This window comes from Oncorhynchus clarkii, chromosome 9 (assembly GCF_045791955.1).
Source record: "Oncorhynchus clarkii lewisi isolate Uvic-CL-2024 chromosome 9, UVic_Ocla_1.0, whole genome shotgun sequence".
Lineage (NCBI taxonomy): Eukaryota > Metazoa > Chordata > Actinopteri > Salmoniformes > Salmonidae > Oncorhynchus > Oncorhynchus clarkii.
This window is the reverse complement of record NC_092155.1, coordinates 19,999,353-20,011,815: the sequence shown is the minus strand read 5'-3', so window position 1 is coordinate 20,011,815 and position 12,463 is coordinate 19,999,353. Positions and strand designations below refer to the sequence as shown.

Here is a 12,463-nt window from a genome sequence, read left to right as displayed (position 1 = left end):
TCACTCTTATTCTGAGCCAGAGGGGACTAGAAAAAGGGCTTGGTTCATCAATCAAATGAATAAAGGCTAAGCTGGATGAAATATTAAAGAGAAGTGCCATTTTTGATTTACTTTCCTTAAAAACCCTATTAATCCTCAATGTGATGGAGAAATAAGTTGTCTGTGGTATGAATGCAGTCTTGGTCTTTTTTTAGATTTGTTGCGGTGTTTGCTGACTAGGTAGTTGGGTAGTATTAACGTGTCTAGCCTGACTGAATATGGCCCCTCCTTATTATTTGGCCCATATGTTCATATGGGTCGGTCTCTATTGATTAAATACTCTTCAGCACTACTTTTATTTCTCTTGCCATTTCTCTCTGAGAACCCTTGTCTCTATTTGAACCCTTCAGTTCTACGTCATCGAGTACGCAGCCTGCGACGCCACATACAACGAGATCGTCACGCACGAACGCATCCGGCCCGTCAACCCCAACAGCCCCTCCTCCCGAAACTCCTTCCACAAGGTCCCCATCGCTGTCCCAGAAGACCTCCGGGACATGTGAGTGTCTGACCCTTGCACTGCGCTACACCAGCCTCACCACTGGTGGCGCTGTAGCACTGCACTCTGACCGTCTATGGGTGTTACTCCAATAGTCACTGGAGTATATTGCTTTGACATGAAATGGAAAATCTATTTCCTATTTAGTGCACTACTTTTGACTGTTCCGTCTCGTAGTGAACTATGTAGGTTATAGGGTGCTATTTGTGAGGGGGTTCTTGTTACAGTTAAATACATTGAAATGTCATCTGAGCTTTGTCGTGTTTGGCCAGGCCAATGGCGCCCCTCTCAGTAGCTACATAGTGCGTTGTTATTGTTGTGAGTAACTGTGGATTCACCCAGAGTTTATTGTTGGACCAACAGCTGTGCAAACGACAACATCCACAAAGACTTCAGGAAAGCCATCGGAGCCAACTGTATCTTCTACAGTGCAGCCTCACACGAGCTCACCGTGCTGGTCAGTATCACAACTACTGCTACCAGGGCCTGTATTCACTAAGCTTCTCAGAGTAGGAGTGCTGATCTAGGATCAATTTAGCCTTTTTAGGTCATTCATAAGATTATATGGACTGGGGGGCTTGATCCTATATCAACACAACAACTACGACATGTTTTTAATACGGACCATAGTTTTGTCCTTTTTTCTCTGTAAAAGTAGCTTTCTCACAATAATTCTCTCTTTCTCTAGTCAACGAACGAGACGTCAGTAAAGCGTGCTGCTCTCCTGAGCGACATGCACTTCCGCAGCATCCGTACCAAGCTCATGCTCATGTCCCGCAACGAAGAAGCCACTAAACACCTTGAGGTACAAATGCACATCATGTTCATTCAATTAAAATGTAACGTGGAGACCGGCCATCAAAATGTCGAGACATACACCCTTTTCTCCTTGCCCCTCAGACCAGTAAGCAGCTGGCGTCAGCATACCAGGAGGAGGTGAAGGTAAGGGAAGACCTGATGGGTCTGGCCATTGGCTCCCACGGTGCCAACATCCAGCAGGCCAGGAAGGTGCCCGGCGTCACCGCCATCGAACTGGAGGAGGAGAGCTGCACCTTCAGGATCTACGGAGAGGTGTGTGGGCGTGTCGTGTTTGTGCGTGTGTTTAGGTGAGAGAGAGGGGTCTTGGTGTGTGTGTCAGTCTTTTGTCTCTGTGTATAATGGCTTGTTTGCATTGCAGACTCCAGAAGCAGTGAAACTGGCCAGGGTTTTCCTGGAGTTCAAAGAAGACTACTTCCAGGTGCCCAGGAACCTCGTAGGTGAGTTACCTTCTTGACGCACCCCAACCCGTTAGCGGGATCATTTTCATCAACACCCGCTGAATTGCAGTGCGCAAAATTCAAATAAAATTACTAAACATATTTAATTTTCATGAAATCACAAGTGCAATATAGCAAAACACAGCTTAGCTTGTTGTTAATCCACCTGTCGTGTCAGATTTTGAAAATATGCTTTACAGCGTTTGTGAGTTTATCGATCACTAGAAAAAAACATTATGAACACCTAGTATCAAAGTAGCTTGGTCACAAAAATCAGAAAAGCAATAATGTTTTCACTCACGAGACTCCCAGTTACATAAATGTTCCTTTTGTTCCATAAAGATTATTTTTATATCCAAAATACTTCCATTTGTTTGGCGTGGTATGTTCAGAAATCCACGGGCTCGAGTTGTCACGACATCGCAGACAAATTCTAAATAGCATCCGTAATGTCCACAAACATGTGAAACGTTTTTTATAATCAATCCTCAGGTTGTTTTTAAAATATATAATCGATAATATATCAACTGGGACAATCGCTTTTTCAATAGGAGAGGGAGAGACAATGGCTGCCCCACTCTGTTGCGCAAGCAAAACTCATGCGAACACCCAGCTATCCACTGATGCAATGTTATCTTTCTCGCTCATTTTTCAAAATAAAAGCCTGAAACTATGTCTAAAGACTGTTGACACCTTGAGGAAGCGATAGGAAAAGGAAACTGGTTGGTATCCCTTTAAATGGAGCGAAGGCATGCTATGGAACAGAGAGCTTTCAAAATAGAAGCCACTTTCTGGTTTGATTTTCCTCCTGTTTTCGCCTGCCATATCAGTTCTGTTATACTCACAGACAATATTTTGACAGTTTTGGAAACTTTAGTGTTTTCTATCATACTCTGACAATTATATGCATATTCTAGTTTCTGGGCCTGAGAAATAGGCAGTTTCAAATGGGTACGTTTTTCATCCAAAAAAATCAAAATACTGCCCCCTACACTCAACAAGTTAAAGCACATACCCGTGATTTAGTCAATCACAAAATGTCCTGTGTATATACATGTATTGAGAAACAATGATACCATCTCAATTGTGCCATCGTTTTTAATTTTAATATAAACTTGACTCGTCCAACTATTCCTGACTCAGCCAACTATAAACTTGACTCGTCCACCTTTTCTCCCCCCCCCCCCCCCCCCCTCTCCCAGGCAAAGTGATCGGCAAGAACGGAAAAGTCATTCAGGAGATCGTAGACAAGTCGGGTGTGGTTCGGGTCCGGATCGAGGGGGACAACGACAAAAAGCTTCCCCGGGAGGAGGTAGGCAGGCAGGGGGCTGGCAGAGAAGACACTGCCCCTAAACAAGAGGTGAATGGAGCGCTGCGGCCGCTCTAACAATAACCGTACCACGGTGTTAATTACCGCTTCTATGTTTTCACCGTCACCGCCATCGTCTTTGTCAATTCTGATCGCTTTCCCAACATTTCCAGAGATTCTGGTTGGAAGATTTCTGGAGTTAGGAGAGAATAAGCAGGAAATCCAGCAGTCCTTCAACTGGGATTTCTGTAAAACCATAAGCTCTGTCTACAGGCTGTCAGTTATCCCATTTCAGTTTCCACAGCATGTCTGTACTGTACCGCACCTGTTCTAGGGGGGTTGGCTGGGGTCTCATCGGTTGGTGTTTGTTGTTCACTGTGCTTTCTTGTGATTGTGAGCGTACACGCAAGTTTTCTGAAATGTTTCCTTCAAAGAGAACCCTCTCTCATTCAGCGTATTTCTACATCAACGTAAATACATCGTTTTTTTGGCCCTTGCGAAAATGTACAAATGTCCATGACTAAACAGCAGGACTCGCCCTCCTCAAATCCATGACGCGCTCTCCACTAGTAAGTCTGCTCTACCAGCCTACTGTCTTAAATCCTCCTCTCCTCCTCTCCAGGGCATGGTCCCCTTCGTCTTTGTGGGAACTAAGGAGAACATCAGCAATGCCCAGGCCCTGTTGGAGTACCATGTGGCCTACCTACAGGTGAGACACACAAGCAGAAACCCATACACAGACTACTAATTACATTTTTGATGGTGTATCAATACACCCAGTCACTACAAAGATACGGGCATCCTTCCTAACTCAGTTGCCGGAAAGGAAGGAAACCGCTCAGGGAATTCACCATGAGGCCAATGTTGACTTTAAGACAGTGAGTTTACTGGCTGTAATGTGGGAGAACTGAGGTTTGGTCCACGTTATAGTCACAATACTAACCTAAATGACAGAGTGAAAAGGAAGGCTGTACAGAATAAAATGTTCCAAAACATGCATCCTTTTGCAAAATTGCACTAAATTAAAACTCAATGTCCTGGATACAAAGCTTTATATTTGGGGCAAACGCAACACATCACTGTGTACCACTCTTCATATTTTCTAGCATGTTGGTGGCTGCGATGTTATGGTTATGCTTGCCATCAGCAAGGGGGGGGGGGGGGGGATAAAAAATAAACTAAATAATGCTAAGCAACAGACACTGGGAAACAAATGAACCTTTCAGAAGGACAATAACCTAAAACACAGGCCCAGTGTACACTGGGGTTGCTTACCAAGGCGACATTATGTTCCTGAGTGGCATAGTTTTGACTTAAATCACATAAACCCAAGACTTCAAAATGGCTGTCAAGCAATGTTCAATAACCAACTTCACAGAGCTTGAATAATTTCAAAGAATAATGTGCAAATATTGTACAATCCAGGTGTGCAAAGCTCTTAGACTTTCCCAGAAAGACTGTCATCTGTAATCTCTGCCAAAGTTGATTCTAATCTGTATTGATTTAGGGGTTTGAATACTTATGTAAATTTGATTTCTCTATTTCATTTTCAATAAATTTGCAGGAATGTCTCAACATGTTTTCATTTTGTTATTATGGGGTATTGTGTGTAGCTCGAATTCAGGCTGTAACAGAACAATGTGGAGTAAGTCGAGGGGTATGAATTCTTTCTCAAGGCACAGTAAATGTTGACCCTATATGCCTCTGAATATCTAGAGTAAACCTAGGCACTGTGACTGGGCCAATGGCCTGAATATACACGCATGGTAGGCGTTCCCCTTACCCACAGTTCTAGGATCAAATTACCCTCCCCCATAACCATAGAAGGCAATTAATATCTGACCCTGAATCAGGAGCAAGTTTCTAATCTACCTACTTGTGAATATGGGAAACTAGTGTATTTCAATAGGTGATGTACTGTACACTGTATGGGGACTTGTGGGGTGGGTGGGGGTTCCAGATCATTTCAGTGGTCACCTGTCCCCCCTCCATCCACCCTTTACCTCCATGTGAAAGCTGCTGAGAGTAGCTCCCTTTTACCCTTACCCTGCGTGCTTTTATAAATAGTCCCCTGCTCAGGGTTGGGAAGAGGGGGTGGCGGTGTAGATTACAGGTTATCTGGACCCTAGCCTCCCAAAATAACGCCTCTACCCATCCTTACACCCCCTTGCTCCTGGTCAGCCACCTCCCTCAAGGGTCAGCTGTTCAGCAGCTGTTGCATTCTGAAGTGACACCCTCAGCCACCTCACCTAACCAAACAGCCCCAGTGAACTGCTGTCAGTGTACTTGATCCCCAGCCCTTACACTCCTAAACTGATCCGACTACCTACAGTCTTGCCCACACTGCAGAACTGAAAAAGATATGTCAGTCTTAAAGGCTTTTTTCCTTCTCCTCAGATACTGAAATTTCACGTCAAACTGTTGCAGTATGGCCCATAAAGCTCCCGACAAAAGTAGTGCACAATATAGGGAATGTGATGCCATTTTGGGATGGGTCCTGTATGTTTCAAAGGCTCAGGTCCAGGCTCTTTGCCCACACAAGATATTCTTTCTGTCTATGTTGTAATGAAAGAAGACGAGTCGGCGGCCAGTACTTTCCAATAAACTTCAGTGGACTATTAACAGAATATATTTACTTAAGAATACATATGGGAGCAGTTAGCATAGTGCATCAGGACCCCCAACTGCAACGCGTTTCAACTAGTCTTCCTCAGGCAGCGTATGTTCTAACGTGCTCTGCCCTATAGGAATGTGTCTAGGATGTACACTACCGTTCAAACGTTTGAGGTCACTTAGAAATGTCTTTAAAAAAAAACTGTTCTGATAAAAGAAGCAATAGAACTGTTCTTTAGACTAGTTGAGTATCTGGCGCATCAGCATTTGTGGGTTCGATTACAGGCTCAAAATGGCCAGAAACAATGAACCAACTTCTGAAACTCATCAGTCTATTATTGTTCTGAGAAATGAAGGCTATTCCATGCGAGAAATGTACGAGATCTTCAGTTTCTTGGCCAACGCCGTGCACTACACCCTTCACAGAACAGCTCAAACTGGCTCTAAGCAGAATAGAGAGTGGGACGCCCCAGAGCACAATTGAGCAAGAGAACAAGTACATAATTGTCTTGTTTGAGAAACAGACGCCTCAAGTCCTCAACTGGCAGCTTCATTAAATGGTACCTGCAAAACACCAGTCTCAACGTAAACAGTGAAGAGGCGACTCCGGGATGCTGGCCTTCTAGGCAGAGTTGCAAAGAAATAGCCATATCTCAGACTGGCCAATGAAAATAAAAGATTAAGATGGGCAAAAGAACACAGAAGCTGGACAGACGAACTCTGCCTAGAAGGCCAGCATCCCAGAGTCGCCTTATCACAGTTGACTCTGAGACTGGTGTTTTGCAGGTACCATTTAATGAAGCTGCCAGTTGAGGCCTTGAGGCGACACTTATGTACTTGTTCTCTTGCTCAATTGTGCTCTGGGGCGTCCCACTCTCTATTCTGCTTAGAGCCAGTTTGAGCTGTTCTGTGAAGGGTGTAGTGCACGGCGTTGGCCAAGAAACTGACATCTATTTCTTATTTAAAGATCTTCAGTTTCTTGGCAATTTCATTTCTCAGAACAAGAATAGACTGAGTTTCAGAAGGAAGTTATTTTTCTAGACATTTTGAGCCTGTAATCGATCCAACCAATGCTGATGCTCCAGATACTCAACTAGTCTAAAGGCCAGTTTTATTGCTTCTTTAATCAGAACATAATTGCAAAAGGGTTTTCTAATGATAAATTTTCCTTTTTAAAATGATCAACTTGAATTAGCTAACACAATGTGACATTGAAACACAGGAGTGATGGTTGCTGATAATGGGCCTGTGTAGAAATTCCATTTAAAAAAAATCTACTGTTTCCAGTAATTTATAACATTAACAATGTCTACACTGTATTTCTGATCAATTAGATTTAATGGACCAAAAAAAAGTGTTTTTCTTTCAAACATAAGGGAATTTGTAAATGACCCCAAACTTTTGAATGGTAGTGTATGGTCTAACATATACACTGCCCAATAGGAATGAGTCTAGGATGTAAGTTCTAACATATACACTGCCCAATAGGAATGAGTCTAGGATGTAAGTTCTAACATATACTCTGCCCAATAGGAATGAGTCTAGGATGTAAGTTCTAACATATACTCTGCCCAATAGGAATGAGTCTAGGATGTAAGTTCTATCATATACTCTGCCCAATAGGAATGAGTCTAGGATGTAAGTTCTAACATATACTCTGCCCAATAGGAATGAGTCTAGGATGTAAGTTCTAACATGTACTTCTGTCACTCTAACAGGAAGTGGAGCAGCTGCGTCTGGAGCGGCTGCAGATTGACGAGCAGCTCCGTCAGATCGGGGTGGGTTATCGTGCTCCCCCTAGTCGGGTCGGGGGCACTGGCCCCGGGGACAGGGAGAAAGGCTACCTGACGGACGAGAGCAGCAACTCCACCAACCTCCACACCTCCCGCATCTACGGAGGCCGTGGCCGAGGGCGCAGGCCCTCCAACAGCCAGTACTCTGGATATGGTGACTAGACAACTCCTTTGATCCCTCCCTGTTTATGACAGATTCTGACTTAACAAACCTGGCATGCTTCTTATCTGAATAATTAAATTTCCTTTCTGGGTTGTTAGTTGTTGGTTCTGTGTGATATTAGTTGTTTTCAGGCTCCACTCTGTCAATAGTCTTCAGGGACGATGATCTGGTTAAATTTTGAGCTTTGCTGCAGTGAACACCAACTAGTCTGACTCTACTAGGAGAACACCCTCTCTCATGGGTTTGCTGATGAGTTGACTGGTACATACTGAGACTACCGGTAGAACCTTCCACGTATGGTGGGAGGTAACTTAGCGTTCAGAGCGTTGGACTCGTAATCCCCGAGCCGACTAGGATGAAAAATTGGTCCATCTGCCCTTGAGCAAGGATCTTAAACCTAATTGCTCCAGGGTCGCTGTTAGTAATGACTGATCCCTGGCCGTGAGTGGGATATTAAAAAAAGTCAATTTTACACCACACACGGTACAAGTTACACACTAGTACATGTGTGAAACAGGTCAAATATAAGCACCCTCTATTTGACATAGACCCCACCCTGAATCTTCCTCTTTCCTCATGCACACCCTCTCTTTATCCTCTGTTTTTGCTCATCCCTTGTTCTATACCATTGTTTTTATGCTGTATGTTTCTGTCTGTGTTACAGGTACCAACTCTGAGCAGTCCAACGCCTCTGAGCCTGAGGACCTCAATGAGCGTGACCAGCGTCCACGGGGCGTGGGTGGAGATGAGCGAGGCTCCCGCCGGGGTGGCAGGGGCCGTGGATCCAACACCGGACGGGGCCGCGGAGGACCCGCCTCACGACCTTCCAACTCAATCAGCTCCGGTACAACACGGGGGGATAATAGTCCAAGCTAGGGTACTGAGTTGTATTCATTAAGCACCAAATGGAAGATAACGGACGGAATTAGGGAAGTACTGCCTGAACTTGTCCAATGAGAAACGCTTGTTTGTGTATTTCGTAGCAAATCGTTTTTCTACAGTTAGCCCTAATGAATCGGACCCGGGTGATATTGGCATCTTCCAGGTCAAACCCCATGGTCTAGTTGTTTCTCATAACTGGAAGGTGGTGCAGTTTGATGTTGTAGGCCTCATCTTCCCATGTCTCTCACGTTCCCTCTTTTTCTCTCCCCTGTCCAGTGCTGAAGGACCCGGACAGCAACCCGTTCTCCCTGCTGGAGGGTGAGAGTGAGCAGGGTGACACAGATGCCAGTGAGGGGGTGGGAGAGGTAGACCTCAGGAGACGCTCTCGCCGTCGCCGCAATGACCAGGAGCCCAGTGTGATGGACGCCGCTGCCACAGAGTCAGACAGCCAGGCCGGACCCAACGAGAATGGACTGGGTAGGAAGGCTTGAGGCTTAATTTTGTAGAACGCCAGATGGTTATGCTGTGAGACTAGGTTGAAGTATAACGTTTATTTTCTCAGACTTCCTATCCATTATAAAAATATTTTTTTACCAGATGAGCAGGGCAGACCCCAGCGCCGCAACAGGAGCCGCCGTCGCCGTAACCGTGGCAATCACCCAGAGGGAGGATCCGCCAGCTGTGACAGACTGCCAGTTGAAGGTGAGTAGTGTGTCAGACCGTCCCTCCATGTTGTCAGTCTGGACCTTGGATAGATTTCTATTCTCTACCCTATCCTTCCTTAGTCTGATCCCCTCACTGTGTAGCGCTGGGGTTGTCATTATACTGGATCTCGTGGTTACATCACTGTTCTCTGGGTTGTTTGGTTCTTCAGTGACCGTGGCAGACTACATCTCCCGCGCCGAGTCCCAGAGCCGACAGACCCTTCCCCAGGAAACACTTGCTGCTCCCGAGCTCAAGGTATGCGCGCACACACACACACACGAAGATGTCAGCTTTTAGTATTACTGTTAAACTGACCATTTCCCTCCCCTGCTCTCCTTCCTCAGGAGAACGGGAGCAGTGCCAAGAGGGACGAGCACATGGCCCCCTCCAAGCGTTCCCCTAGCAACGGCATGGCCACACCCAGCGAGACCCTTGTCAACGGCGTCTCGTAGAGGACTAGGCCTCGCCCCCTAAAAACCCACGTCTAGAGCAAGACTTCATGGCAAACTCTGTCCCTGCTTGCATTTACTTAAACCTTAAAACAGATGAGTGAAAAACGACAAAATACCAGATTCATACTACTATGAGAGAGAGGGGGGAGAGAAAGTACATAAAAACGACAAAATACCAGATTCATACTACTATGAGAGAGAGGGGGGAGAGAAAGTACATAAAAACGACAAAAGCATCTTAAAAACACACATAATGGTGTATGTTATCCTATCTATCAGTACTTAGTGCTTATTTAAATAAAGAACACCTAGCTTGCCAGAAAATAGCTGGTGGATACGACTTGATTTTTAAAGAAATAACAAACACAGGATGGGACTTTATTTTTTATTTTTTTTGCAAGTTTTTTGTTTTATTTTGATGTTATCACTGGTTTGGACTTTTGGCCGCTCTCCCATTCAAACAGACATGTCTTTTACCAGTCTTAAGGTCCGGAGGATAGATGATGCTAGCTGGAGGATAGGAGGGATGGGCGGACGAGTCCAAGAGGTGAAGACCAAGCGTCAGGCGTGTTACGTTACGTACCCTGGCCTAAACGTCAGTTGGTGATGATGGACAGAAAGTCAAACAGATGTGATTATTGATAGACATTGTGCCTTGAATTTGAAAAAAAAAAAAAAAAAAGAACTAGTTTGTTTTTGTTTCACAGGAAAGAGGTTTTTCTTTGAGAAGAGAACAGACCAGTAGCGAGGGAAGGGGGAGTTAAATGATTGCAGAGGTATTAACTGTGGTAATACAGAAAAGAACGAGGGAACGAATGACTGGCCAGAGAGTCTGGTGCCAAACAAGAAACTCAAGGCGCTTGTCCTCCCTAAGAGTGGACTGGACAGCGTTTGGGCTGTGTGTGTGTGTGTGTATGTATGGATGTATGTACGTGTGCACAGTTGAGAACTGGCAACCCTGGGTCAGTGGTGAGTTCACAATGGCAGGTGAGGCCACTATTGGCTGGGAGGATAGGAAGGGGTGTTGTGTCACTTCCCCTCTCCCTTGCTTGACGCTCGTGTCCGGGGCTGGTCCTACACACAGCCTTTCAGACTGACAGACAAGGAAATAGATTGAGTACTTGATAAGTCGATGGATTTAGACTGTAAACAAAACTTCACAGTGCCTCTTTCTCCGGGCCTACTGGCTGTGTGGAATAGGAAGGTAGGGTAACATGGCGCTGTAGCTCCCAGCCACACTAACAAATGCTTGGGTGAACCGCAGCATGGGAGACCCAACGCACACGCCACGGTGACCACGAGATGGAGGGAGGTAGACTGTAGAAGGCTGGCCCCGTTGTTTCACCCTTCTAGAGGGTCTGTGTGGCGTGCGGGGGGGGGGTGACGAGCGCAGCTTCAAAAGAGATGAGAGCTATACACACGCACTGTTACACACAGATGCACAAACTGCAACACGACACTGTTGCAATTCAGTCACGGGCGGTGGGGTGCAGTCAGTGTGGTCGCCCCACGTTATGTTCGGAGGAGACGTGAGTGTTTTTGAGATTAACTAACTATAAGCAAGGTGGTTGTCCTGTTCTTAAAAGGCGAGGGGCGTGAGGGAGGAGACTCAAACTCTTGTTGGCTTGTGGGCTCATGTTGTTACTGTCGTCTTGGTTACCTCAACTACTTTTGTTCTTTCCACATCATAGAAAATGTGAAATAAAATGGAAGTGAAATCAACTGTCTGAGATGAACTGATTGATTTCTTCTGTCTGAGTTTGCGCTCTATTTTTCTAAATCGATAAACAAGCTAATTTGCATGATCATTTAGCAGTAGCTTTGCATGAGGGAGAGGGTCACGTTTCAGCTTCACCATTACGTCATCCACTACTAGAACTGCTGCTAATGTCCACATCGAATGTGTTTTAAGAATCCATACCTTGGAGCAGGGCTCCAATGTTGTTCCTGGAGAACTACCATCCTGTAGGCAGGCTTTTGCTCCTTCCAGACTGTAGCTCTCCAGAACCAGGGTTGGAGAGCCCTGCTTTAGACACTTTAGTACTGTAGTGGCTTCTATGACTACCTTTCCACCACTCATTGACCCACAAGATGGCTGCCTTTTTACTGGTATGACTAAGAATAGAATTAGCCCCATTTCTTACTCTTAAGTATTACAATACGTTTTTAACACAAACCTGGCACATCAGTGTTCTCACAGCCACAAGTATTGAGTGGGTTAAATTTGGATGAGGTGTGTTTACTGGATTAAAATCAACTGGATTGTGTTGCCCCCTTTTGGTTAAACTGTCTTTCTGTGTCATGGTATGAGAGCAGAGCACTGATTTTCAAATAACGAATTCAGTTGTGCATGCCTGCATGTGGGATTAAGAGACCGATTGAGCACTTAATGTATTGTTTGTGAAACGTATACCTCACTTGTCTATACTGTATCTCCCTCTTTTGGCTCCCTGTATCCCTATGTCTTTCTGGTTGGGGAGAATGTTGACGTTTGTGTGTATGTTAGTAGTACTGTTTAGGTACTGTCAACTCTTCACTCTGTGTCAGGTTGTCTCTGGTCTTCTCACTCATGTTCTGATGGCAATAAAGGACTTTTCATTGTTTGATACATTTTTACGTATTTGTCCCTTGGGCTAAATCAGGAGTCGCTGAAATACAATAGACAGTAACATAGATTGAATAGTCTAGATTAATTCCAACCTTTTGAAATGATTAATTTGTCTATTACAGCAGCCTATGCTGATAATGTTTC

At 45.0% G+C, this 12,463-nt stretch overlaps 1 protein-coding gene across 4 annotated transcripts in view; it reads left to right on the top strand.

The window, feature by feature from the left end:
• Nucleotides 1–12,327, top strand: part of LOC139416049 (RNA-binding protein FXR1-like) — a 29,526-nt gene extending 17,199 nt beyond the window's left edge. For 2 of the 4 annotated variants that reach the window (XM_071164297.1, XM_071164298.1), the window contains exons 5-17: nucleotides 390–538; nucleotides 902–995; nucleotides 1,227–1,343; nucleotides 1,439–1,609; nucleotides 1,716–1,794; nucleotides 2,997–3,106; nucleotides 3,726–3,812; nucleotides 7,435–7,663; nucleotides 8,337–8,516; nucleotides 8,831–9,031; nucleotides 9,152–9,256; nucleotides 9,429–9,514; nucleotides 9,604–11,434. In XM_071164297.1, the coding sequence (XP_071020398.1) occupies nucleotides 390–538; nucleotides 902–995; nucleotides 1,227–1,343; nucleotides 1,439–1,609; nucleotides 1,716–1,794; nucleotides 2,997–3,106; nucleotides 3,726–3,812; nucleotides 7,435–7,663; nucleotides 8,337–8,516; nucleotides 8,831–9,031; nucleotides 9,152–9,256; nucleotides 9,429–9,514; nucleotides 9,604–9,711 (1,716 nt within the window). In that variant the 3' untranslated portion in view covers nucleotides 9,712–11,434. Of the gene's footprint in view, nucleotides 1–389; nucleotides 539–901; nucleotides 996–1,226; nucleotides 1,344–1,438; nucleotides 1,610–1,715; nucleotides 1,795–2,996; nucleotides 3,155–3,725; nucleotides 3,813–7,434; nucleotides 7,664–8,336; nucleotides 8,517–8,830; nucleotides 9,032–9,151; nucleotides 9,257–9,428; nucleotides 9,515–9,603 lie in introns of all 4 variants that reach the window. The other 2 variants (XM_071164296.1, XM_071164295.1) reach the window with 2 other exon arrangements.
• The last annotated feature ends 136 nt before the right edge of the window (nucleotides 12,328–12,463 follow it).